Source organism: Scyliorhinus torazame, chromosome 14, assembly GCF_047496885.1.
Source record: "Scyliorhinus torazame isolate Kashiwa2021f chromosome 14, sScyTor2.1, whole genome shotgun sequence".
Taxonomy (NCBI): Eukaryota; Metazoa; Chordata; class Chondrichthyes; order Carcharhiniformes; family Scyliorhinidae; genus Scyliorhinus; species Scyliorhinus torazame.
The window spans coordinates 209,015,772-209,042,590 of record NC_092720.1 but is presented as its reverse complement, the minus strand read 5'-3'; the positions used below and the strand labels follow the sequence as shown (position 1 = coordinate 209,042,590).

Here is a 26,819-nt window from a genome sequence, read left to right as displayed (position 1 = left end):
CTGGGAGTATTGAGTTGACGCGCTTCATGAAAACCTCTCGAAGCACTTCTTTACAACTGAAGTCAGGGCCAACGGGCGGTAGTCATTGAGGCATGTTGTCTTTCTTCTTTGGCACGGGTATGATGGTGGTCTTGTTGAAGCAGGTGGGGACCTCGGAGTTGAGTAGGAAGAGGTTAAAGATGGCCACGAACACATCTGCAAGCGGGTCTGCGCAGGCTCTGAGTGCACGACCAGGGATCCCGTCCATCAATCCATCCATTCCCCAGAAACCCGCCTCCCCCACTCTGAGTGACAGGTGCTCCAATCAATCCGCTTCCCCGTGGAAAAAGGGTCAACTGGACTCGAAGTGTTAGCTCGTTTCTCTCCCTACTGATCTGCCAGACCTGCTGAGGTTTTCCATCATTTCCTCTTTTAGTTCCCCATCCCCCAGAAACCCGCATCCCTCACTCTGAGTGACAGGAGCTCCGGCCAATGCGCTTCCCCATTCCTCAGAATCCTTCCTCCCTCACTCAGCGACGACACAAACAACATGTTGAGATTCTGCTTCTTGGATTTAATGATCAACTGTGTCAACTTTGAGAAAAACTGTTTCTATTCCAGTGGTTCTCAGATTGTTTTATTTGAAGAATCATTTTACAAATGTAATCATGGAGGCCCCAATGTAAATTATAATTCTATATAATAACCAGAATATGAACAGGTTCCATCAGTTTACAGCTGGCAGGAGGCAGGGAGATGGTGAGAAATAATGGGATGGATCTGTTAGTGTGGACAGCACATTAGCACAGTGGTTAGCACAGTTGCTTCACAGCTCCAGGTTCGATTCCCGGCTTGGGCCACTGTCTGTGTGGAGTCTGCACATTCTCCCCGAGTCTGCGTGGCTTTCCTCCGGGTGTTCCGGTTTCGTCCCACAAGTCCCGAAAGACTGCTGTAAGGTGAATTGGACATTCTGAATTCTCCCTCTGTGTACCTGAATAGGCGCTGGAATGTGGCAACTAGGGGCTTTTCACAGTAACTTCAATGCAGTGTTAATGTAAAACTACTTGTGACAGTAAAGATTATTATTCAGTCCCGCAGATTGTCAGCGGGGCCGAGTTTTTCCCGTCCGTATTCCGTCCCGGACAGAAGGCGGGAAACATTCTCTCAGTGAAAGTGAGGGCGAAAGTGTGGAGATGGGACATGTTGTCCACATTGTAAAATGACACCTGTCCTCCCTCATAGTCCAGCAAAACCCCAATCTTCCCGGGATTCACACTCAGGGTGAGGGGAGTCCGTGAGGGGGAGGTGGCGGCAAAATAACCAAATCCAGGATTCAGCCCCAAAATCCAGATTCCAGACTCAGCACTCAGGTCGATTCCCCCTTTCCTCTTCACAGACTCTCGGGCCACTCCCAGACCCCACCAAGTCTTCTCCCCCACCTCCACCTCCCAGTAATGTCTCCCTGATGTGAATCCCTCTGATCCCAGGACACAGCCAAAGGAATCAAACCTCTCCGGGATGTCAGCGAGCGGCTGCCGTTTGTCTCCGAGTCTCACACTGGTCCGGTCCTCAGACAGGATGAGCCGGGGATGCGCTGTGTTCCGATCCAGAGTCAGAGAGGCTGGCGCTGGGGGAAAGTTAAAATAACAGAGTCAGTGATTTAGAGAGGGAGGGTGCGGAGGGGACAGAGTGTGAGGAGTGAGGAGCAGAGGAGAGAGGTTGATGAGCGGAGGGCAGAGGAGAACAAGTGGTAGAGGAGAGGGAGCAGGAATAGGAACATGGAGAGAGGGGGAGGAAGAGGGGAGAGAGGGAGTGATAGAGAGAGATGGCAAAGTGAATAAAGGGGAGGGATGCAGTTGAGAAGAGAGAAAACAAGGCAGCAGTGAGACAGAGAGGAGAGAGCAGGAGTAAAGATGGAGAGTGAGAGCAGGATGAGGGAGAGAATGAGAGAGTCCAGATGAAAGAGATTGGGAGAGGCTGATAAATAAAGTGCAGGTGTCAGAGCAGGGTAGTCTGGGGCTGTGAGAGAACGAGATGAAGGGCGAGAGAGTTCAGGCTGACAGAGAGAGTGTGTGTGTGTGAGAGAGAGAGAGAGAAAGAGTGAGTGGGAGAATACAAAAGTGAGACAGTGAAAAAGAAAGAGGGGGACGATTAGTGAGAGAGATAGAGTGGGAGGGGGAGAATGTGTGAGACAGGAAGTAGAAGGGGCAGGAAAGAAAGTGCAGAGGGTGAGAGATGCAGCAGAATGATGAGGGGAGGGAAAGGGTGCAATTGGAGAGAGTATGGGTAAGTGGGAGAGAGCGTGGTGTTTAATAAGCCAAGGCCGCTCTGTACAAGAACAACGTGAGGTTTGGTGTTGTGTACCTGGCTTGTCTTCGAGAAACTTTCGAGGACAAAAGATTATTATTTTGATGCACCGGAGGATGGGAATGCGTTTGTCAGGAAGCACGGATTTGGGAATGAACTGAAGTGCTTGAGGACTATGGAGTTTGTTATTTGATTATTGTTAAGTTCATCTGTATTTGTATCTTGTGGGGGACTGTTACAATGTGGGGGTGGAGTTGGGGTTGTGCTTGGGCTTGTTGGTGGGTGTTTGTTATGGGTGAAGTTGGGGTTTGTATATTGTACTGTTCAGTTGTATTTGTGAGGGTGGGGGGACTCAGTGTCATTTTTTTGTTTCCTCTGGGGTCTGTATTAAAGTTCAGTTGCGGGGGGTGGGGGGAGTTGATCGTTGATATATTGTGTGTTCACTTTAATCTTTACCCTTTGCGGGGGTAGTCCTGCTATCGGTATAGCTAGTTAATGGGAGTGGAGAAGGGGGATGTCTGCAATTTGTTACAAAGGGATGATTTATGTTGTTTTTTATGGTAATGAACTCAGGCCTTTTGTTTCTGTTTTGTTTGGGCTCGGGGATGAGGATGAGGGGTAGATTTTGTTTTTCTGTTGGTCGTTTGGTTGATGTTCAGGGTGGGGTGGGGCTGGGAGGACGCTGAGGAGAGGGGAGGGGAGACTGTCGGCAGTGATGATTCCCCGATTCTGGAACTGGCCTTTTGGGCGGCCATCTTGAGTGTGCCCGGAGTTGGTGCAGGTTGAGGCAATGTTGGATTGCTTCACAGGGTGGATATGGCTAATCCTGGGATTGAGGTGATGCCGGAGGTCCCCGATCCGGTTGATAACCTGGAATGTGAGGGGTTAAATGGCCCAGTAAAAAGGTCCCAGGTGTTTGAACACTTGAGATGTTTGAAGGTGGATGGGATCTTTTTATAGGAGGCCCATCGAAGAATTAAGGATCAAATGAAGTTGCGAGAGGGTTGGGTGGGACAGGCAAACTATTCAGGTTTTGATTGTAGGGTTCGCGGGCTGCGGTGTTGATTAATAAGAGCCCGGCTTTTTCTGTGGGCAATATATTGGCTGACTCAGGAGGGAGGTATGTGATAGTCAGCGGATCATTAGCGGGCACACTGGGGGTGCTGGTCAATGTGTATGCACCAAACTGGGATGACATGGCTTTTATTAATAAGGTGCTGGTGTCTAGAATTGTGTTTTGGGTTCTAGTTTGGAAAGGTCGAGTCCGAAGTCTCGGACTCCAGGTTTAATTTTCCAAGGGATGAGGAGTTTCCTTTTTTCTCATGTCCACTGAGGTTAATCCCAAATGGAGGTTTTGGTGGTGGGTAGGTCTCTTCTCCCGGGGTGAGGAGGCGGGTTACTCGGCGATTGTGATATTGGACCATGCTCCACATTTTGTGGACCTGATGTTAGAGCCGGGCCGCTCTCAGAGACTCCCTCTTGGAGATTTGACACGGCATTGCTCACCGATAAGAGTTTTTGTGAGTGGATTTCTCTACCATCGGGAGTATGTAGAGCTCAATAGAAGTAAGAGGTTTCACCGTCCACACTCTGGGAGGCCCTGAAGGTGCTGGTCAGGAGGGTGATAATCTCATTTCAGGAGCATAGGGATAAAACTGGGAAGGTGGAGAGGCAGAGACTTCTGGACTCCATTCTTGAGATGGACCCAGTACTCGATTGGCCCGATGCTGGTGCTACTGGCCGACAGAAAGAAGTTGCAGATTGAGTTTGAGTTGTTGACAACGGGTAAGGCGGTGACCCAGCTGTGTCGCTCAAGGGGCCTTTCTATGAGGATGGGGAGAAGGCCAGCGGTCTGTTAGCTCACCAGCTGAGGAGGCAGGCGGCTTCCGGGGGGATTGCCCAGGTTAGGGACTCGGGTGGTGGGTCGGTTAATGAGGTATTTGAGACCTTCTACTGGGGATTATATGATTCAGAGCCTCAAGGTGGGGGCTCGTCAATGAGATAATTTTTGGGTGGTTTGGCCTTCGTGGAGGTGGAGCTGGAGAGGAGGCAGAATTTGGAGACTCCGATTGGGCTGGAGGAGATTATGAGCTGTATTAGGTTAATGCAGGCGGGGTAAGTACAGGGACCGAATGGATTCCCCATTGAATTTATGAACAGTTTGCGATCCTGAAGAAGGACAATGATCCCATGGAATGTGGGTCGGATCGGTCTATCGCGTTGTTAAACGCTGATGCTAAGGTGTTGGCAATGAGTTTGAACCCTGCCTACGGGGGGGGGGGGGGGGGGGGGGGGGGGGGGTGGTGATCTCAGAGGAGCAAACTGGATTTGTTAAGGACCAGCAGTTATCGGCCAATATTAGGAGATTGTTGTGTTGAAATGAAAATCGCTTATTGTCACAAGTAGGCTTCATATGAAGGGATTATATGGGGATGACCTGTTACAATATATCACGGACCCTCTCTCCAATGTAGGGGAGGTAATGGAGCTGCTCCGGAAATTTGGCTCCTTTTCGGGTGACAAGATAAATCTGGGTAAGAGCCTATTCTCTCCGGTGAACCCCACAGGGAGGGGAGTTGATCTGGGGACGCTGCTGTTTCGTCCGAACAAGACTAGTTTCTGGTATCTGGGAATCCGGGTGGCAGATGTCTTCACCTCACTGATCGCCCAGAGGTGAGTTCTGTTTGGGTGGAGGACCTCGGTGCTGCCTAAATCCTCGGCTTAGCTGGGGGACCTGATGGAATTTCTGCACTGAGAGATCAAGGAGACTATGAGGGGGTGGATGGAAGGATTCTACTGGCGGTGGCAGCCGTTCATCTCCTTTCTCAGGGCATTGGTTACCGTCAGCTGTTCAGTGTGGGGGGTGTTGTCTTTTAGTTGGGTGAAGGGTCATTAAGGTTTCGTTTTCTGTATGGTGGAGGGGATTGGGAATTAGAGGGGATGGGGTGGGTGTGAGGGGGATGGTTGTATTATTGAGGGCTTGTTTGTTATCATGAAAAAAATTTCTTGAATAAGTTACTCTGTTCATAATGAAAACATTTGCAATAAAAATATTTTTTAAAAGAATAGAAAGAATGACAGAAATCAAACACCTGGAATTATGTAGCAGCAACAAAACCGGTATCCAGTGTTCCCACATTAAACATAAGGAGAAGTCTCATTGTCTACACAAACTGGAGACATTTGATATACCTGGAGACTCAATTCAATCTTAATCTTCCATTGGATGGCGATGCCCCACCCAGAGGAACAGTCTGTAGAATGGTCGAATCACTGGTCTGAAAGTGACCGCAAGAACACCCACCCAAAATGATGTGAGGAGTTAATTCTCTCCGTGTCCTACCCAATATTTATACCACAAACAGCATAATCAAAACAGGAAACTCACAATGCAGTTTCTGGGATATTGCTGTTCACAAATTGGTTTTCTCATGTCCTACATTACTACAGTGACTGTGCCTCAACAATATTCCACTGGACCCCGGTCAGTATGGTAAGGTGGAACGTGCGATGGTTGGGTGGGCCGGTGAAGCGAACGGGAGTCTTCTTGCATTTAAAGAGCTTGAGAGTTGACTTGGTGCTGCTGCAGGAGACCCATCTGAGGGGGAAGGACCAGGTTAGGCTTCAGAAGGGCTGGGGGGAGTCAGGTGTTCCACTCAGGCTGTGACAACAGGACCCAGGGGGGTAGCGATACTGGTGGGTAAGAGAGTGAGATTTCAGATGGAGAAGGTCGTGGCAGATCAGGGGGCAGGTATGTTATGGTAACGTGTGCTTTGGAGGGGAGGCTGGTAGTGTTGGTTAGTGTGTCCCGAATTGGGACGATGTAGGGTTCATGAAGGGGAGGTGGCTGCCAGACCGAATTTGGATCATTTAATCCTGGGGGGTGGTTGAATACAGTGCTGAATCCGAAGGTGGATAGATCTGAGCCACGCTCGCCAACCCCCTCGGAAGGAGATGGGGGAACTGATCCGTGGAGGTTTCACATCCACAGATTGGGGAGTATCCCTTCTTTTCACCAGTCCATAGGGTGCATTCAAGGATCGACTTCTTCACTATGGGGAAGGTGTATTTGTCGGGGGTAAGGGAAACGGAATACTCGGTAATTGTTATCTCGGACCATGGGTTCCACATTTCCTGGACATGGTCCTGGAGTAGGGGCCGGCACAGAGGCCAGCGTGGAGGTTGGATGTGGGGCTGCTGGCGGATCTGAGTTTTTGTGTGATGATTGGAAAGGTGATTGATGACTATGTGGGTTCAGCAGGAACAGGGAGGGCTCACCATCAGTGGTCTGGGAGGCACTGAAGGTGGCGGTAAGGGGCGAGATCATCTTGTTTAAGGCTCAGGTGGCAAGAGAGGATCTGTCGCGGCTGGTAGAGGAAATTGTGGAAGTGGATGGGAGATATGGGGAAGATCCCACTCCGGACCGTCTGGCGAGGAGAAAAGAATTGCAGGCACGGTTTGACATTTTGCCCACAGGGAAGGCAGTTCAGCAGAAGGCGGGCGAAGGGGGTAGGATATAAATATGGGGAGACGATCAGTTATTTGCGGGTCGGCCAGCGTCATCGGTAGGCAGCTGCAAGAGAGATTGTTCAGGTCCGGAATTGGCCAGGTGTGTTGTTGGTGATGTCGGAGCAGGTGAATGAGGCATTTGAGGGGTTTTATAAAAGGTTGTCTAGGTCGGAGACCCCAGGGGAAGAGTCGGCTGTGAGGGATTTTTGGGGTGTTTGGAGTGTCCTAGGGTAGGCGAGGAAGAGAGGGCAGCGCTGAAAGAGCCAGTAGCAATCGAGGAGGTTCAGGGGGCAATAGGGAAAATGCAGATGGGTAAGGCACCCGGCCGGATGGGTTCTCGGTGGAGTTTTATAAAAGGTTTCTGGATAGGCTGGCAAATGTTGGTGGAGAGTTTCGAAGATTGTGTGACTAAGGGGTACTTGTGCCCGATTAAATCTGGTTCGCCTCTTGACCAAATCCACACCCAGGTCTTGATATGTGCGCAACTCACAATTCTCCCACCTGCTGCTCCGTTCTTTCTTGGCCCATCGCAGAATATGTTCCTTGTCCAGGAACTGGTGCATTTGTACCACCATCGCCCATGGCGGCTCGTTCGCTCGGGGCTTCTTCGCAAGGGCTCTATGCGCTCTCTCCACTTCCAGGGGCCCTGAAAACGCAACAGCCTCCAGCAACCTTTCCAACATACTTGCCACATAAGCCCTCACGTCCGATCCCTCACTGCCTCAGAGAGGCCGACGATTCTCAAGTTCTGTCTCCTGGACCTGTTCTCCAGGTCCTCCAGCTTCTCCAGCATTCTTTTCTGGCGGTCATTCATCATCTCCACCTTGGTCTCAGCACAGTTATATATTTCTCATGCTCGGACACCTTTTTCTCCACCTTCTGAATCACATGCCCGTGGGTATCTTGACCCGGCACCACCCGATCAATCGATGCCTTAATCAGGTCCAGTGAGTCTTTCTTAAGCTTGGCGAAACATTCTTCAAAAAACTTCACCAGCTGTTCCATTGACCACTGTGCCGTCCCCCCGCAGGCCTGCTTATCCGCCATGTTTTCCCACGTTGCCGGCTCTACCTGTGTATCCTTGTTGAACTTTGTTTTCTTACACGTCCACTTCTATTCCAATTCTCCATACACTTGTGGGGGGTTTCTCTTCACCGTCTCACTCTCCACTGATTTATCCAATAAAATTCGGGGGGGAAATGGGAGAAAAGGTCCATAATTCCATCACAAGAGGGAGCTATCAAATGTGCGACCTACTCCTCCATGGCCGCCTGCCGATGATTTGTTGTTGTACATCTTTAACCCGGGATCTGCGATGGGGAATATAATGGGGCTGCTCAGGATATTCGGGGCTTTTTTAGATTATAAGTTGAATCTGGAAAAGAGTGAGTGTTTTCTGGTGCCTTCTTCATGGACGGTTTGAGGGGGGTTGCCATTTCGGATGGGGACCACCCACTTTAAGCATCTGGGAGTGCAGGTTGCTCGAGACTGGGCCCGACTTTGTGATTGAATTTCACGGGTCTGCTGGGTAGGGTGAAGGGGGATTTGCTGAGGTGGAACAGCCTTCCCCTATCATTGGCAGGCGATAAAGACAAATATTTTGCCACGGTTTTCATATTTATTTCTGTGCCGACAGGCCTTTTGCCAAAAACAATTTTAATGGGGGTGTAACAATTAATTCTGTCATTTGTCTGGGCAGGTAAGGTAGTAAGGATTAGGAAGATGTTGCTTCAGAGAGAGCGGCAGTCAGGGGGCCTGGCCCTTCCAAAGCTGTTCTATTATTATTGGGTCGTGAATGCTGAGAAGGTGCCGGGTTGGGGTCAAGAGCCTGAGGCCTTGTGGGTGAAGGTGGAGGCAGACTCTTGTAAGGGATCGGGGTTGCGGGCGCTGGCAACGACACCGCTCCTGTTTACCCAAGGGAAATTTTCCAAGAATCCTGTGGTGGTGGTAACTTCGGCAGCACTTGAGGTTAGGGGCGGGGTCGATGTTGATGCCGATCTGAGGGAATCACGGGTTTGAGCCGGTGAGGTTGGATGCTCGGTTTCGGGGATGGGATGAGAGGTGGGTGATGGAGATGAAGGACATTTTTCTGGGAGGGTGGTTTGCAAGCTTGGAGGAGTTGAGGGAAAAGTTTAGGATTCTGCAGGGTGAGGCCTTTAGGTATGTGCCGGTGCGGGATTTTGTGACAAAGGTTTTTCCAACATTACCGGTAGCGCCGCGTTCCTCGTTGTTGGAGGAGGTGTTGTCAGTGATGGGGCTGGAGGCGGGGGGGGGGGGGGGTCATCTCGGCCATTAATGCTAGAATGTTAGACGAGGAAAGGGTGTCGTTGGAGGGCGTCAAGGCCAAGTGGGAGTAGGAGCTGGGGGGAGTGCTGAAGGAGGAGTTGTGATGTGAGGGGCTACGGTGGACGAACACATCACCCTCGTGTGCAAGGCTGGGGCCGATACGGCTAAAAGTGGTGCACAGGGCGCACCAGACGAAGTTATTTTTAAAACAAATTTAGAGCCCAATTAGGGGGCAGGCAGTTTAGCGTGGCCAATCCGCCTAGCATGCACATCTTTGGGTTGTGGGGGCGAAATACGTGGAGTATGTGCAAACTCCACGCGTACAGTGACCCAGAGCCGGGATCGAACCTGGGACCTCGGCGCTGTGAGGCAGCAGTGCTAACCACTGTGCCGCCATGCTGACCTGCACCTGACAACGTCAACGATGAGCCGGTTGTTTGAGGGGGTGGAGGACATTTGTGAGGATTGTGGGAGGGGTCTGGCCAATCAGGTACATATGTTCTGGTCCTGCCCAAAGCTGGAGAAATTGTGAAGGTTGTTCTTCAGCACCATGTCGGCGATCCTGCACGTAGATTGACAGCCCAGTCCCTGGGGCTATATTTGAGATGTCGGACTTGGCAGAGTTGCAGACGGGAGCAGGGGCAGATGTTTTAGCCATCACCTTGCTGATTGCTCGCAGACTGGTCCTGTTGGGACGGAGGTCAGACGCTCCACCCTGTGCCTTGGTATGACTGGGGGAGTTGATGCAGTTCCTGTATTTGGAGGGGGTCAAGTTTATTTTGAGGGGTGCGAGTGAGGGGTTCCTCAAGAAATGGGATTTGTTTATATTACATTTTAAAGAGTTGGGTACTGTCACTCAATCCAAACTCCCTATTCTAGATTTAAAGCTATACCTACTTTGATCTGGACTCTGTGACTGTGTTAAGCCTGTGGATTTTTACATTCTCCCTTCTGTTTTGAACCTTGAACATTTCAATAAGATCACCACACTCCCTCCCTTATCCAGTGCAGACTCGCAGTTTCTGCAGCCCCTCCTCTTGATGAAGGTGTCCAATTCCACCAACCAGATTCTCTGCCGTTTAACACTTGCTCTCTAATGTCTGAATGTCTTCCCGATAAACGATGACAAAAAATGTTCCCCAGAATGACAGACGGGACCAGTCCAGTCTCCTCGACAAATTGGGTTTCCCATCCTGAGATTGGTGCTCTGTTCCTCTGGGTATACAGATCCCTTCACTGCTTTGACACACGGTGCTGATGGCTTCAGACACTCACTCAGAGGAACCCACAGAGAGTAAAATATGAGAATGGAGAGGTTCCCGAGGATTAACAACCGGCAAAGTGAATATTTAATCTGGGACCTTGGAGACCCTTTAGTCCCGTCACAACTGGATTTAAAATCAGGAAAATGAAGAGAAGAGTTTTACCGGGGTTAATGGAGTTTATCATTTCTCTCCACGCTGTGTACTGTAAAGGGCCTTTGAACTTTCCGATAGTCAGGGCGGCGGCAGATACTGAGAGTGAGCAATGGTCATCACTAATCCTGTGTGTTAAAAAAAGATGCAATAAATTTACCTGTCAGAAGATTTTAGAACGTATGCAAATGTTTTCAGCATTTTTGATGTTTGAGAAAATGTAGAAAGTGAAATATTAATCACGTTTCTAGAACTGAGGAGGGGAGAACTTGGAAATTCAAAGGCAGAAAATGGAAACTCCCATGTCCTGAGTAAGGTTCACATCTGATAACAGATTAGTTACTGGGATATTACTAATCACAGGAGAAGATAAACATTTCGCCTGTCCACTTGCTGTTTTACAAAGTTTGTAGAACAAAGACAAAGGCTGAAAACATCTGGAACTTAATGTTCACCTCTGTAATAACTGATTCCACAACCCACCGAGATTCCTGCTCTCCTCTACTGGCATCTTGAATATCTCTGATTTTAGTCACTCCCCCATTGGGAGCTGGACCTTCAGCTGCTGAGGTCCTGAGCTCTGGAATTCCCTCCCTGATCCTCTCCGTCTCTCTGTCTCTCTTTCTTCTTCAAACACTCTCTCTAAAATCCACCCCCCGCCATCCGGATTAATATTTCCTTACGTGTCTCTGTGTCAATTTGTGATTTTTAAAACTCCTGTGAAACTCCTTTAAGTTCCATTCAAGGCGCTATATAAATACAAGTCTTTGCTGTTGTGGTTGTTAATGACACGGAGTCAGTTTATATTATTGAATAAAATAGAACCCTTGTTCTACCCTTGTTTGGCCCCTTGTTCAGCACTATAACCAATCACTGTTTGTCGATGTACCATTTGTCAATGTACGCTGTCGATTATTCTTTTTTTGTCTACTATGTAAGTACTGTGTACATTCCCTTGGCCGTAGAAAAATACTTTTCACTGTACTTCGGTACATGTGACAATAAATCAAATCAAATCAAAACACCCGCTCCCCCTTTAATGTCTGACTTTCTCGGGTTGCTCAGGTTCCATGCAGGGACATGGATGGCCCACTCCTTGGATACATGGACCCTGCGGCTCTCTCAGGGTCAGTCGGAAGGTCACAGACACTAACAGCCAACATCAGGCAAGTGATCAGTTCCAGCCTGGGAATCAGGTTGTATTATTTACCTGACATCTCATCATTTGTACAATATCAAAGAACCGTCCGAAGAACAATCCTTCATAGTTGTGACAACAACCAAGAAATAAATCTATAAGAACACTTTACTGAGTTATTTTATCAAACTGCAGAGTTTCAGGAAAGAACATGTCCTACCTTCTCGTCCGACAAGCTTCCTCCTGAAAGAAATGAATGAGGAACGGTGAGGATGACAGTAACAGATTTCAGGAGAAGTTAGACAGGCTGGTGAAATGAGCAGCCTCAGAGTAGATGAGATTTCACACGGAAGTGGAAAGTGATGGATTTTGGAAGGAAGATTGTGGAGCGTCAAATAAACTGGAACTGAGCATCAGCCCCGCTCACAGACACAGTGACTCTCACACACCGTACCAGACACACCCACACACACACAACATGCTGGAACTGAGCATCAGCCCCGCTCACAGACACAGTGACTCTCACACACCGTACCAGACACACCCACACACTCACTATATGCTGGAACTGAGCATCAGTCCCGCTCACAGACACAGTGACTCTCACACACCGTACCAGACACACCCACACACTCACAACATGCTGGAACTGAGCATCAGTCCCGCTCACAGACACAGTGACTCTCACACACCGGACCTGACACACCCACACACTCACAACATGCAACTGGAACTGAGCATCAGTCCCGCTCACAGACACTGTGACTCTCACACACCGTACCAGACACACCCACACACTCACAACATGGAACTGGAACTGGATTACAATGGGAGGTCCAGGAGAAAATTAAACTTGAGAGAAACACGGAAATAATCATAAAGCAAGCGTGAGATCAGGGAAATTAATTCCCAGGCGGTGGCCGGTATTCCCGGGAATCTGCAAACAGGGTGGAAGCCGATTATTTCAGTAACACGGCAGAACTCCATGGAATAGAGACGTATATGCTTCATCCTCTATAATTTTCAGTAAATTCGATATTTATTTCAGTTACTATCAGTTATTTTGTGACTGTAAAGTTTCACTGAACTGACCCGAAATATATTCCCTCACCTTCAGAAATATCAGCTCGTCTTTTTGCTCCATCTGTTTCTGCAACTTGGAGAGTTTCTCCTCAATAGAATTTAAATTCTCCTGAATCTTTCGAAGGTTTTTCTCCATTGGTTCTAGAATCCTCTCCTCTTCTTCCCTGAGATCTCGGAGTAAACGCTGCTCTTTCTCAGTGAGAATCTGGTGCATTTTACTGAACTCGGATGTGATGTGGGTCTGCAGACTGCTCGACTGTTCCTATTAAATGAAATGTGAAACATAATTAATGTCCCGCGATAAAGGGAATAAAACTAACCGAGATCCCAGAAGATCAGCACAGGGAGACCTTACCCTAACTTCAGAAATCTTCCCTTTCTGTTTCAGTTCCGTTTCTAGAACCGCCGATTTCTTCTCTGTGAGAGAATCTAAGGAAGATTTCAGCTGATTCTGGGATCGGGAAAGAAAATCACAGAATGAAAGTGTTCGACTATGATTGTGTGATTAAACTATCAGACTATAAGATATTTTCTCTTTTACCTTGGAGACTTCAACAGCTTCTTTAATCGGCAGGAAGCGGTGCTCTCTGTGTTCCCGCGAATCTCTACAAATCAGACAGATCAATTTCTTGTCAGTTTCACAAAGCAGCTTCAGTTCTTCCTGATGTTCCTCACAGTGAAGTTTACTTTCCTTCTCTTTTGGATTGATGGTTAACTTTCGTGTTTTCTCGGCAATACTCCCTAAGGCTCGATTTATCCTGAGGTTTCTTTCCGGAAACTCCTCTCCACATTCCGGGCAGGAGTTTATCTCCTTTTCCCAACACTGGGAGATACAGGAGCGGCAGAAGTTGTGTCCACAATCCAGTGAAACCGGCTCAGTGAAGAAATCAAGACAAATGGGACAAATTGTCTCCTCGGTCAAACTCTGGATCCGCTGTCTGAGAGCCATGTTCACACTCAGCACTTTCTGATTCAAAGACGTTTAACTTTGGATGTTACTGATCCCTGAACATCTTCAGTTCCGCGATTTCCTGATGACGTTCACTGCAATATTCAGGAACTATTATTATAAAATAATATCTGTCCTGATGTCATTCACATGGATTGATAAAACCTCCCGCAGTGTGAAGATAAACAGGGTTAGAGCCCGGAGGGAAATAATTGAACACTGTCGGGGGCGAGTTGGGATGCAGGGAATGTTGACAGTGGCGAGAGGGTGGAGGCGGAGATGGGCGGGATCGAGATTCCCATGCATTTTCCTCCAGTCTGAACATGCTACGGATTACAAAACCTCTGGGGAAACAATTCATAAATTGAATTGTGTTAATGACTGCGCCTTCGCCGTAAAACACAAAATACAAATGTCACTGTGTTATTTTGGATGACAACCACAGAGAGATCTTTCAATGGGCTGGACATGGGAGGTTCGTTTATTTGCTGGAAAGTAAAGCTCTTCTATTGGAGCGCATTCCACCAATCCGGGCCGCCCCATAGCGCCTCAATGTACATGAAGTACCGAGCCTGGATCCCGCCACTTCCTGACTCCGATGTGAGAGCACTACACAATGTCCCACAGCTGGCAGAGGGTCCTGGGGGAGAGACGGGCATCTCCTTGTTTCTGGAATGTCTGTTCACAACGGAAGTCTGGAGAGATGATGCAGTGAATTTTCTGTCGACGCCAGGTCCTCCCAGACAACTCCATATCACAGCTCTCTGTCCGTATCACTGCTCTCTGTCCGTATCACGGCTCTCTGTCCGTATCTGTCAATATCACAGCTCCCTGTCCATAACTCAGCTCTCTGTCCATATCACAGCTCTCTGTCCATAACACAGCTCTCTGTCCATAACACAGCTCTCTATCCATATCACAGCTCTCTGTCCATATCACAGCTCCCTGTCCATAACTCAGCTCTCTGTCCATATCACAGCTCCCTGTCCATAACACAGCTCCCTGTCCATAACTCAGCTCTCTGTCCATATCACAGCTCTCTGTCCATAACACAGCTCTCTGTCCATAACACAGCTCTCTGTGTTCACTGGATCCCTCACAGGGACAGTGACCCAGGGAATATCATCAACTGAATGAAATGAACATCGCTTATTGTCACAAGTAGGCTTCAAATGAAGTTACTGTGAAAAACCCCTAGTCACCACATTCCGGCCCCTGTTCGGGGAGACTGGTACGGGATGCTGGAAGGATTTGGGAGTGTCATCTTTCCTCCAATATCCTGAGGTATTTCTTCACACAGACAGTGGTGAGAATGTGGAACTCGCTGTCACAGGGAGGCAGATCGAGTTAATACATTGACAAGGAGACTTGAATTCAAATATGACTTTAGACCGCACAGAATCTTTTTGCAGCTTGTTTTGTATCTGATTGAGCAAACAAGGATTATTTTCAATTGGAGAAAAAACATCCCGAGACACCCAAACTCTGGATCAGGAATTCTGTGGCTCCTTTCACTCTATGTGACATCAAAAAAGGGTAAAGGCACAGGAAACTGCAGAGGCCCTTTCACTATTCCGGCAAAATTACCGAGGATTTGTGCACCAAAATTACCGAGGATTTGTGCGTCCCGAGCCAAGCTGTTCCAGTACAGCTACAACATTGGAATCAACCCGGCAATATGGAAAATGGGAACGCAGGACAAATCCAACCAAACCATTTATCGCCCGCACGACCTATTCTTCATCATTAGTGAAGTGATGGAAGGAGTCATCAACAACACTTATCAAGATGTACTTGCTAAGTGTTGAGCAGCTGCTGACGCTGATTTCTGGGTTCCGCCAGCACTACTCAGCACCGAACCTCATTTCAGCCTTGGTTCAAACATGGACAAAAGAGCTAAATTCCAAAGGTGAGAGTGACTGCCCTTAACATCCAGGCAACATTTGGCCAAGTGTGCCATCAACCTTGCAAAACTGGAGTCAGAGGAAGTAAGGAAGAAAACCTTCAATAGTTTCCAGTCACACCAACACAAAGGAAGATGGTTGTGATGTTTGGAGGCCAATCATCCCATTCCAGGATGTACTTTCAAGGTGTCATCAGGGTCGGATCCTTGACCCAACTATCTTCAGCTGCTTTATCAATGACCTTCCTTCCATCATAAGTTCGGAAGTTCGCTGATGATTGCACAATGTTCAGCCGTTCATCAAATACAGCAAGACCAGGACAATTTCCAGGCTTGGGCTGACAAATGGAAAATAACATTCATGACACAAAGGTGCCAGACAAAGACTACCTCCAACAAGAGAGAATCTAACCCTTGACATTCAATGGCATTACCATCGCTGAATCCCTCTCTATCAACCCCTGGGTAACATCATTGATCAGCAACTGAACTGGACCAGCCACATCAATACTGTGGCTACACGAGCAGGTCACAGGTTAGGAATGCTGCGGTGAATAACTCACCTCCCAACTCCCCAAAACCTGTCCACAATCTCCAAGAAACAGTTCAGGACCGTGATTGAATGTTCTGCAATTGCCAGGATGCAGCTCCAACAACAATCAAAATGTTGGACCCTGTGCAATGCAGTTTGTTTGATTGTCGTACCTTGCACTAACATTCCCTCCGTGCACCATCGATCAACAGTCGCAGCAATGCAGACATCGACACGATGCACTGAATAAATTCACCAGGTCTACCTAGACAGAACCCAGGACCACTCCAAGGGCAGTAGACACATGGTTACATCACCATCTGAAATTCCCCGTCCAAATCATTCACCATCATCATTTGGGAGTATATCGTTACTTCACTGTTGCTGGGTTAGAACCCACGAACGTCCTCTCTACACACACATGGACGGCAGCGATTCAAGAGGTCTGCTCACCACCACCACCTTCTCAAGGATCGTGTGGATGCGTTGGCAATGTGCCAACGCATCCACACGCACATCCCGTAAAATGAATTCCAAGCAGTAAACCCTTTTCTCTCTCCACAGTTGCTACCAGACATGCTCTGCTTTTCCATTAATTTCTGTTTTTATGTCTTTCAGGAACCCCTGGTTCTGCTTCTAAAACCCGCCTGCCAACTAAACTTGGTGATAATTTGGAGATGTTTCCTGTGCGTTTTGGGCAGGAATGATGTGAACAGAGGAATAAGAAGATGAAGAGCACAATGTAATGTTGCAGTGTGGGTGTCAATCAGTGTGTGTAATGTTTGAATGGAGCTGGTGAATCAGTGGGACTCAGGGTGACAAAATGTGGTGAGAAACCTGAATCAACTGAATTTGGGACATTGTCACTTTCTAAAGCCGGAGCTCCGGGGCCTTTCCCGCGCTCCCCTCCCCACTCGCGCGCGCGCACTTCCCACCACGTGATGCTGTGCTGAGTACAGCCCCTCCCCCATCCCCCGCTGACGCTGCCTGATCCTCCAATCAGAGCCACGCTTCTTCCCGCGCTCTCTCAGTCTCGGGCCGCTCGCGCTCTGACTTTGGGCTTGGAGGTCAGCGCACGGCCGCTTCTCGCGCTCTGGCCGGAGCTTTTCCCCTTCAGCCGCCTGGAGCCGCATCCTGGGGGCTCATTAAACTCCTCTTTTGTTATGAGGCCAACAATTTCTAATGGGATGTCCAGTTTGACTCCATTCCATGGCCTCCTGAGAGTTTGCACCAAGGCTGCAATGAGGTCTGGAGCCCAGTGCTCCTGGCGGAAGCCAAACTGAACATCTGCCCGAGCCGGAGCAAAGAGCTGAATTCCAGAGGTGGAGTGAGAGTGGCTGCCCTGAACATCAAGGCAGCATTTCACCCAGTGTGGCATCAAGGAGCCGCAGCAAAACCCAACTCAATGGCAATCAGGGGGGAAACTCTCCATTGGTTAGAGTCTGGGTTCTTTCTCCAGGAACGTTACCATCAAGCTGCTAAAGTCCCTGGTTCTGGAAACTCCAGCCAGAGGAACCATCCTTCCAGCGTCTACCCTGGGTCACACCCAGTGAGAAGTTGAAGTGTTGTTTGATCTCCGGAAATAGAAACCAAGTCTATTCGTCCTCTTCTCAGGGAACAATTTTCAGCTGAAATCAACTTTGAAATTGAGGATTTGATCCGATCCGAATCTCAGTGACGCAACAATCACAATATGATGTCACAATGGCAAGAGACCATTCGGCCCATCGTGTGTGTGAACCTTCAAAGACACTCCCCATTTCTCGGGCTGTTTTTGATGGGGAATTCTTTCCTGCAGCACCCACATTGTCAGCAGGTAGCAGCGGTGCTCTTTGTAACAATGAAATATTTGAGTTCACACACAGTCTCAACACATCCCAGAAACTGACTGCATCCGCAATGAAATACTCACAAGTACAGGAGCCGCGAACAGATAGAAAAATGCAGTACCTACTTTATACACAGCAAGATCCCACAGAGCGATAAACAGATACATAAGAAGTGAACCCCTCTTTGGTGATGCTGGTTGAGAGAGGAATGTTGTCCAAGACATCGGGAGAACTCACCTTTAACGTGGCATCTGAAATACCCAATGAGGCAGAAGTGCCCTTGGTTTAATATCTCACCTAAAGGACCGAGTTGGTCAGAGGATGATAGGAACAGGAGTGGACCATTAAGACCTCGATTATATTCCTCCTTTAGAGGAGAGCATAGTTTAGTTTATCCCAACTCCATTTACCCACCTTAGCTCCATAACCCTTGAAACTCTGGGAATCTCCAATTGTCCCAGTATCCACAGGCTGCGGGTGGAGAGAGTTCCACATTATTCCTGCACTAAAAGTCGAGATGGCATTTCATCAGTGTTCTGAAACCTGAAACATTAATTCTATTTCTCTCCACAGATGCTGCCTGACCTGCTGAGCAATTGCAGCAATGTTTGTATTTATTTCAGATTTCCAGCTCCCGCAGTATTTTGCTTTTTATTTGTTCATGGGACGTGGGCACCGCAGGCCATTTCAGCATTTATTGCACATCCCTAATTGCCATTGAAGGGGCAGTTAAGAGTCAACTACATTACTGTGGGTCTGGAGTCACATGTAGGCCAGACCAGTTAAGGACAGCAGATTAGTGAACCAGATCGTTTTTTTCCCCGACAATCGACAATAGTTTCATGGTCATAATTAGACTTTTAAAATTCCAGATTGTTATCATCTACAATGGCAGGATTTGGGTCTCCAGAGCATTATTCTGGGCCTCTGGTTTACTAGTCCATAGTATACCACTATGCCGCCGCCTTCTTGTTCCTGTGTTATGGAGTTGTCATAGAATCATAGAATTCCTACATGCAGAAGGAGGCCATTCGGTCCATAGAGGGTGCATCGGCCCTTGGATAGAGCAACCTACATAATTCCACGCCTCCACCCAGCAACCCCACATAACCCGTTGGACACGAAGGGGCAATTTAGCATCGCAAATCCACCTGACCTGCTTACCTTTGGACTGTAGGAGGAAACCAACACAATCATCCATGGCTGGAATGGAACCTGGGTCCCTGGAGCTGTAGCCAGCAGTGCTAACCACTGTGCCATCGTTGTCTGGGAGGACCCGACCACAACTGAAAACCCTTCGCATCATCTCCCCAGACCTGCTGCGCAAAGAAACATTCCAGAAACAGGTGGGAAACTGCCTGGGCTGCAGTGGTCGATGTCAGTTGTGGTTCAGTGGCAGCGCCCTTATCGCTGAGTGAGAAGTGAGTGGGATTGATCCCACTCCATACATTTCAGCACAGAACCGGAATTGGAGGGATCTCGTTGATCTCAAATCAGCTCCATGACCCCAGGAGCGGTGAAAGAAACTTTGTTCTTTGCTTCCCAGCAGGTAAAACCGAATCTCACATTTCCTCCCCTCTCAAGATTTATAGGGTGTGATATGAATATTTCATTGGAACGTAAGAACACAGGAATTAGGAAAACAAGTCAGCAATTCAGACTTTTGAGCCTGCTCCGCCGTTCAATCAGATCATGACTAATTTCTCGAAACCTAACTTGTGACTACACATCAAACCTGGTCCTTCATCCACTTTGGGGCATTACAGAGTGGAGAAAGGCGCTATTTAAGTGCAAATGTTTCTGACTCGTAAATAAGATCGAAGCTCACAGGTTCAATCTCTTAAACATCTTCTCAGTCCCAGTAATCTAAACTCTCTCCTTGACATTTATAATACTTTGTGGTTTAATGTGAGCAGCTGCTGTCATGAACAGAATTCAGTTTTTGCACCTGGATCTCACACCGAGTTTCCCAAAGAGTTTGTAATTGGCAGCGAGTTCAGAATGGAGAAAAATGTAATAGAATCTCAATCCCGTCCATCTCCACCTCCTCCCTCTCTGTCTGCCTCTTGTCTCTTCTCTCTTTCTCCCTCTCTCTTTCTCTCTGTCCATCTCTCTCTTTCTCTCCACTGTCAATATTTTTTGGAGCTCAGCCCGCCCCAATTGGGTTCAGTTCCTCTTCGTGCACTAACACTGTCTCCCCTTCACACTGTGCTAGGTTTTATGTTCCTGAGTGAGACAATCGAATTATGTAATCAGATTAGTTTAAAATTATAATCCCCTAAATATTGCAGTGAAATTCATTGGGAAATCACGGAACTGAAGTTGCTGCTGTGGAAAAGTAGCAGGTAAAATGCTCAAGTCTATTATAAAGGATGTAACAGGACACTTTGAAAATATCAACGGAATTAGACACAGGTAAACGTGGATTTCTGAAAGGGAAATAATATTTGACAAATCTCCTGGATTTGTTGAGGATGTAACTAGCAGAATAGGTAAAGGAGAACCAGTGGATGTGGTGAATTTGGCTTTTCAGAAAGCTTTTGATAAAGTCCCGCATAATAGGCAAAATTAAAGGACACGGGATTGGGGTTAACATATTGACATGAATTGAGAATGGGTCAGCAGACAGCAAACAGAGAGCAGAAATAAATGGGTATTTTTTGGAGTGACAGGTGGTGACTGTGGGGTGGCACAGGGATCACTTGGACCCAGATATTCACAATATATCTTCTCCAGCAATCACTTGTTAACGAGTATAATTGTCCACCTAAAAATCTCTTTGTGTTACTGGTCATGGGTTCTGTGGGTCCTTGAGTGGCTGAAGAGCCCAATCCTGGAGCCACATCTTCAACCGCACATTTAGCGTTGTTTCCAGGAAGTGGGATCGGTCCTGGGACTCTAGATCGATGGTATTCCTTTCTCCGGCCCCTCTTCCCGGTCTCCTCTTGGCATTGGGTGTCCTCAAAGAATTGCTCCCCGTCAATCAGAAACTTCCTCCAAGTCGGTCTCTTCTGAGCAAATCTCCCAGGTGTTGGCGTCTATGTTGTATTTCTTTAGGTAATGAGGAACCAAATGTGATATTTCCATGTTTGCTGACGACACGGAACTTGGTGGGAATGAGATTGGTGAGGAGGATGTTTCGAGGCTTCAAGGCACTCAGGCAACACAACAGTAAGTGATTAAGGAGATGGAGAAAAAGCTATCCGACCATGATGACGAGTTGGTTGTATTGGCCCTTAAGGTGGAGGCGCAGGATGACCTCCACAAGAAGTGGCAGGAGAGACTGGAGGACCTAGAAAACAGGAGGAGACAGAACTTGAGAATTGTGCGCCTCCCCGAAGGTGTGGAGGAGTCGGATGTGGGAGCACTTGTGTCCAAGGTGCTGGAGACACTGATAGTGATGGGGGTATTCCCCTCGATCCTGGAGCTGGACGGGCGCACAGAGCCCTAGCAAGGAAGCTCAAGGCGAAGGAACCGCCGAGGGCCATGGTGGTGAGATTTCATTGCTTCTCGGACAAGGAACTTGTCTTGCGGTGGGCAAAAAAAGAACAGAGCAGCAGGTGGGAGAACAGCGAGATACGCATCTTCCAGGATCTGGGTGCGGAGCTGGCCAAGAGGCGTGCTGGATTCAACTGGGTGAAGGCGACCCTCTTCAGCAAGGGGATGAAATTTGGGATGCTACACCCAGCGAGGCTATGGGTCACGTACAAGGAGTGGCATCACTATTTTGAGATGCCGGACGAGGCGTGGTCAATCGTCAAACAAGAAAAACTGGACTTGAATTAAAGGACAGTTAAGTTTTGGTGGAATGCGACGGTGGGGCTGGATAAATACAGTACCATTTCTAATATAAGATTGTATACAATGTTAGGTGCGTGTAAGGGCTGTGGTGGTGGCTAGAGGGTGCAGTGTTTTTGGCAAAGTTGAGGTATGGAGGGGGTATGGGGCCCTGTACTTAGTGCGGTTGTTCGGGAAGTTGGAGCCTTGGTTCAACAAGTGTCTCCTCATGGGGCAATGTTAGTGTATTCTGTTTATTTTTCGTTTTGTATAACTATTTACTCCCTGGGGCTGGAGAGGTAGTTTAATTGGTTTACTCATGTGGGGAGAGGGGTCTGGACAATGAGGCGACAGTCTGATCGGTGCCAGAGGCGGGAGCTGCCGGGGTCAGCATGGGGGGTCAGCTGACTCTCGGGAGCATAGTGAGGGGTGAGCAAGTGCTCCGCTGGTGCTTGGCGGGTTTCTTTGGGTCGTGGGGCTGTTGGGGTGGAGGGGAGGGGAGGGGGGAATGCTGCTTTGCTGACAGAGGAGGTATCAATTTCGGGGTACCAATTGAGGGTCGGGGGCGGTGGCTTCCTGTGGGGGCGCTCGAGGAAGCGAAGGGTGCGGGCTTGGGGTTGGCCAAAAAAGGGCGATGGTGAGTCGGCGGGAGGGAGTGGGGGGGGGGGGGGGGTTAGCCCTCCATCCAGGCTGATCACATGGAATGTGAGGGGTTTGAATGGGCCGGTCAAAAGAGGGCGCGTGTTCGCGCATCTAAAGGACTAAAGGCAGACGTCATCTCCCTCCAAAACAGGTTTACCGTTTTGGATACTGTTGGGGGAGATAACTCACCAGGGGAAGCCAGTAGTAGCCAGGCTCATGGCACCGTGGCTGGCTCTGCTGCACAGAAGGGCGGGAAAAAGACTGGCAGGGCTATTGTCACAGGGGATTCAATCGTAAGGGGAGTAGACAGGCGTTTCTGTGGTCGTAAACGAGACTCCCGAATGGTATGTTGCCTCCTGGGTGCACGGGTCAAGGATGTCTCAGATCGGCTGCAGGACATACTGAAGGTGGAGGGTGAACAGCCAGTTGTTGTGGTGCATATAGTCACCAACGATATAGGTAAAAAAACAGAATGAGGTCCTACAAATAGCATTTAGGGAGTTAGGAGATAAGTTGAAAAGTAGGACCTCAAAGGTAGTATTCTCAGAATTTCTCCCAGTGCCACGAGACAGAGTAGAAATTCAAGAATAGTCAGAATGAATATGTGGCTTGAGAGATGGTGCAGCAGGGAGAGATTCAGATTTTTGGGACATCGGAACCGGTTCTGGGGGCGGTGGGACCATTACAAATCGGATGGTCTATACCTGGGCAGGACTGGAACCAATGTCCCAGGGGGTGCTTTTGCTCACACTGTTGTGGAGCTTTTAAACTAATGTGGCAGGGAGATGGGAACCAGATTCGGAAGTTAGAGGTCAGTAAAGAGGCAGCAACTAAAGCCAGTAAGGTGCTAGATAATAAACTCAATGTGACTAAGGGGAAGAGTAGACAGGGAAGAGATGATGAACGCAAAGGGACAGGTGGTCTGAGGTGCATTTGTTTTAATGCGAGAAGTGTAGCAGGTAAGGCAGATGAATTTAGGGCTTGGATTAGGACCTGGGAATATGATGTTATTGGTATTACCGAGACTTGGTTGAGGGAAGGGCAAGACTGGCAACTAAATATCCCAGGGTATAGATGCTTCAGGAGGGATAGAGAGGGAGGCAAAAGGGGTGGAGGAGTTGCATTACTGGTCAGAGATGATATCACAGCTATGTTTAAGGAGGGCACGATGGAGGATTCGAGCATTGAGGCAATATGGGTAGAGCTAAGAAATAGGAAGGGTGCAGTAACATTGTTGGGACTTCACTACAGGCCTCCCAAAAGCGAGCGTGAAGTAGAGGTACAAATATGTAGACAGATTAGAGAAAAATGGAGGAGCAATAGGGTGGTCGTGTTGGGAGATTTTAACTTCCCCAGCATTGAATGGGACTCATGTAGTGTTGGAGGCGTAGATGGAGCAGAATTTGTAAGGAGCATCCAGGAGAGTTTTTTAGAGCAGTATGTAAATAGTCCAACTCGGGAAGGGGCCATACTGGACCTGGTATTGGGGAATGATCCCGGCCAGGTGGTTGAAGTTTCAGTCGGTGATTGCTTTGGGAATAGCGATCACAATTCCATAAGTTTTAGAATACTCATGGACAAAGACGAGAGTGGTCCTAAAGAAAGAGTGCTAAATTGGGGAAAGGCCAAGTATAACAAAATTTGCCAGGAGCTAGGGAATGTGGATTGGGAGCAACTCTTTAAGGGTAAATCCACATTTGAAATGTGGGAGTCGTTTAAGGAAAGGTTGATTCGAGTGCAGGACAGACATGTCCCTGTGAAAATGAGGGATAGAAATGGCAAGATTAGGGAACCATGGATGACAGGTGGAATTGTGAGACTAGCTAAGATGAAAAAGGAAGCATACATAAGATCTTGGCAACTTAAATCTGATGAAGCTTTGGAGGAATATCGGGAAAGTAGGACAAATCTCAAACACGCAATAAAGAGGGCTAAAAGGGGTCATGAAATATCTTTTGCTAACAGGGTTAAGGAAAATCCCAAAGCCTTTTATTCGTATATAAGGAGCAAGAGGGTAACTAGAGAAAGGATTGGCCCACTCAAAGACAAAAGAGGGAATTTATGCGTGGAGTCAGAGGAAATTGGTGAGGTTCTTAATGAGTTCTTTGCATCGGTATTCACCAAGGAGAGGGACATGATGGATATTGAGGCTAAGTATGGATGTTTAAATACTCTTGGTCAAGTCGGCATAAGGAAGGGGGAAGTTTTGGGTATGCTAAAAGGCATTAAGGTGGACATGTCCCCAGGTCCGGATGGGATCTATCCCAGGTTACTGAGGGAATAAATAGCTGGGGCCTTAACAGATATCTTTGCAGCATCCTTGAGCATGGGTGAGGTCCCAGAGGACTGGAGAATTGCTAATGTTGTCCCTTTGTTTAAGAAGGGTAGCAGGGATAATCCAGGGAATTATGGTGGGAAGCACGGTAGCATTGTGGATAGCACAATTGCTTCACAGCTCCAGGGTCCCAGGTTCGATTCCGGCTTGGATCACTGTCTGTGCGGAGTCTGCACATCCTCCCCGTGTGTGCGTGGGTTTCCTCCGGGTGCTCCGGTTTCCTCCCACAGTCCAAAGATGTGCAGATTAGGTGGATTGGCCATGATAAATTGCCCTTAGTGTCCAAAATTGCCCTTAGTGCTGGGTGGGGTTACTGGGTTATGGGGATAGGGTGGAGGTGGTTGACCTTGGGTAGGGTGCTCTTTCCAAGAGCCGGTGCAGACTCGATGGGCCGAATGGCCTCCTTCTGCACTGTAAATTCTATGTATAGACCTGTGAGCTTGATGTCAGTGGTAGGCAAACTGTTGGAGAAGATACTGAGGGATAGGATCTATTCACATTTGGAAGAAAATAGACTTATCAGTGATAGGCAACATGGTTTTGTGCAGGGAAGGCCATGTCTTACAAACCTAATAGGATTCTTTGAGGAAGTGACAACCTTAATTGATGAGGGAAGGGCTGTAGATGTCATATATATGGACTTCAGTAAGGCGTTTGATAAAGTTTCCCATGGCAGGTTGATGGAAAAAGTGAAGTCGTATGGGGTTCAGGGTGTACTAGCTAGATGGATAAAGAACTGGCTGGGAAAGAGGAGACAGAGAGTAGTGGTGGAAGGGAGTGTCTCAAAATGGAGAAAGGTGACTAGTGGTGTTCCACGGGGATCCGTGCTCGGACCACTGTTGTTTGTGATATACATAAATTATCTGGACGAAGGTATAGGTGACCTGATTAGCAAGTTTGCAGATGATACTAAGATTGGTGGAGTTGCAGATAGCGAGGAGGACTGTCAGAGAACACAGCAAAATATAGATAGATTGGAGAGTTGGGCAGAGAAATGGCAGATGGAGTTCAATCCAGGCAAATTCGAGGTGATGCATTTTGGAAGATCTAATTCAAGAGCGGACTATACGGTCAATGGAAGAGTCCTGGGGAAAATTTATGCACAGTGAGATCTGGGTGTTCAGGTCCATTGTACCCTGAAGGTGGCAACGCAGGTCGATAGAGTGGTCAAGAAGGCATACAGCATGCTTGCCTTTATCGGACGGGGTATTGGGTACAAGAGTCGGCAGGTCATGTTACAGTTATATAGGACTTTGGTTAGGCCACATTTGGAATACTGCGTGCAGTTCTGGTCGCCACATTACCAGAGGGGTGTGGATGCTTTAGAGAGGGTGCAGAGGAGGTTCACCAGGATGTTGCCTGGTACAGAGGGTGCTAGCTATGAATAAAGCTTGAGTAGATTCGGATTGTTTTCATTGGAAAGACGGAGGTTGAGGGGGGACCTGACTGAGGTCTACAAAATTATGAGAGGTATGGACAGGGTGGATAGCAACAAGCTTTTTCCAAGAGTGGGGGTGTCAATTACAAGGGGTCACGATTTCAAGGTGAGAGGGGGAAAGTTTAAGGGAGATGTGCATGGAAAGTTTTTTACGCAGAGGGTGGTGCATGCCTGGAACGCTTGGCCAGCGGAGGTGGTAGAGGCGGGCACAATAGCATCATTTAAGATGCATCTAGACAGATATATGAACGGGCGGGGAACAGAGGGAAGTAGATCCTTGGAAAATAGGTGGCAGGTTTAGATAAAGGATCTGGATCGGCGCAGGCTGGGAGGGCCGAAGGGCATGTTCCTGTGCTGTAATTTTCTTTGTTCTTTGTACTTTGTAGCAATGCTTCAGGAGACACATTTAAAGCTCGCAGATCATACGAGATTGACAAAGGGGTGGGTAGGCCAGGTGTTCTATTCAGGGCTGGATTCGAAGACCAGGGGGATAGCAATCCTGATCAGTAAGGGTGTGGCATTCGAGGCTGGGAGAATTGTGGCAGATAAGGGGGGCAGGTATATAATGCTGAGTGGAAAGTGGGAGGGTATCCGGGTGGTGTTTGTGAACGTCTATGCTCCGAATTGGGATGATGTAGAATGTTTGAGACGCATGCTAGGCAAAATCCCAGACTTAGAGTCACACAACCTGATCATG

The 26,819-nt window shown here is 48.2% G+C and overlaps 1 protein-coding gene across 1 annotated transcript; it reads right to left on the bottom strand.

Moving 5' to 3' along the window:
• Positions 1-1,061: 1,061 nt before the first annotated feature.
• On the bottom strand, positions 1,062-13,666 carry LOC140389147 (zinc-binding protein A33-like). The gene is made up of 6 exons (XM_072473305.1): positions 13,259-13,666; positions 13,073-13,168; positions 12,746-12,979; positions 11,855-11,877; positions 10,509-10,624; positions 1,062-1,606 (listed from the first exon to the last, which is right to left on the bottom strand). Exons 1-6 carry the CDS (start codon positions 13,664-13,666, stop codon positions 1,062-1,064), a joined length of 1,422 nt encoding a protein of 473 aa, XP_072329406.1.
• Positions 13,667-26,819: the final 13,153 nt, after the last annotated feature.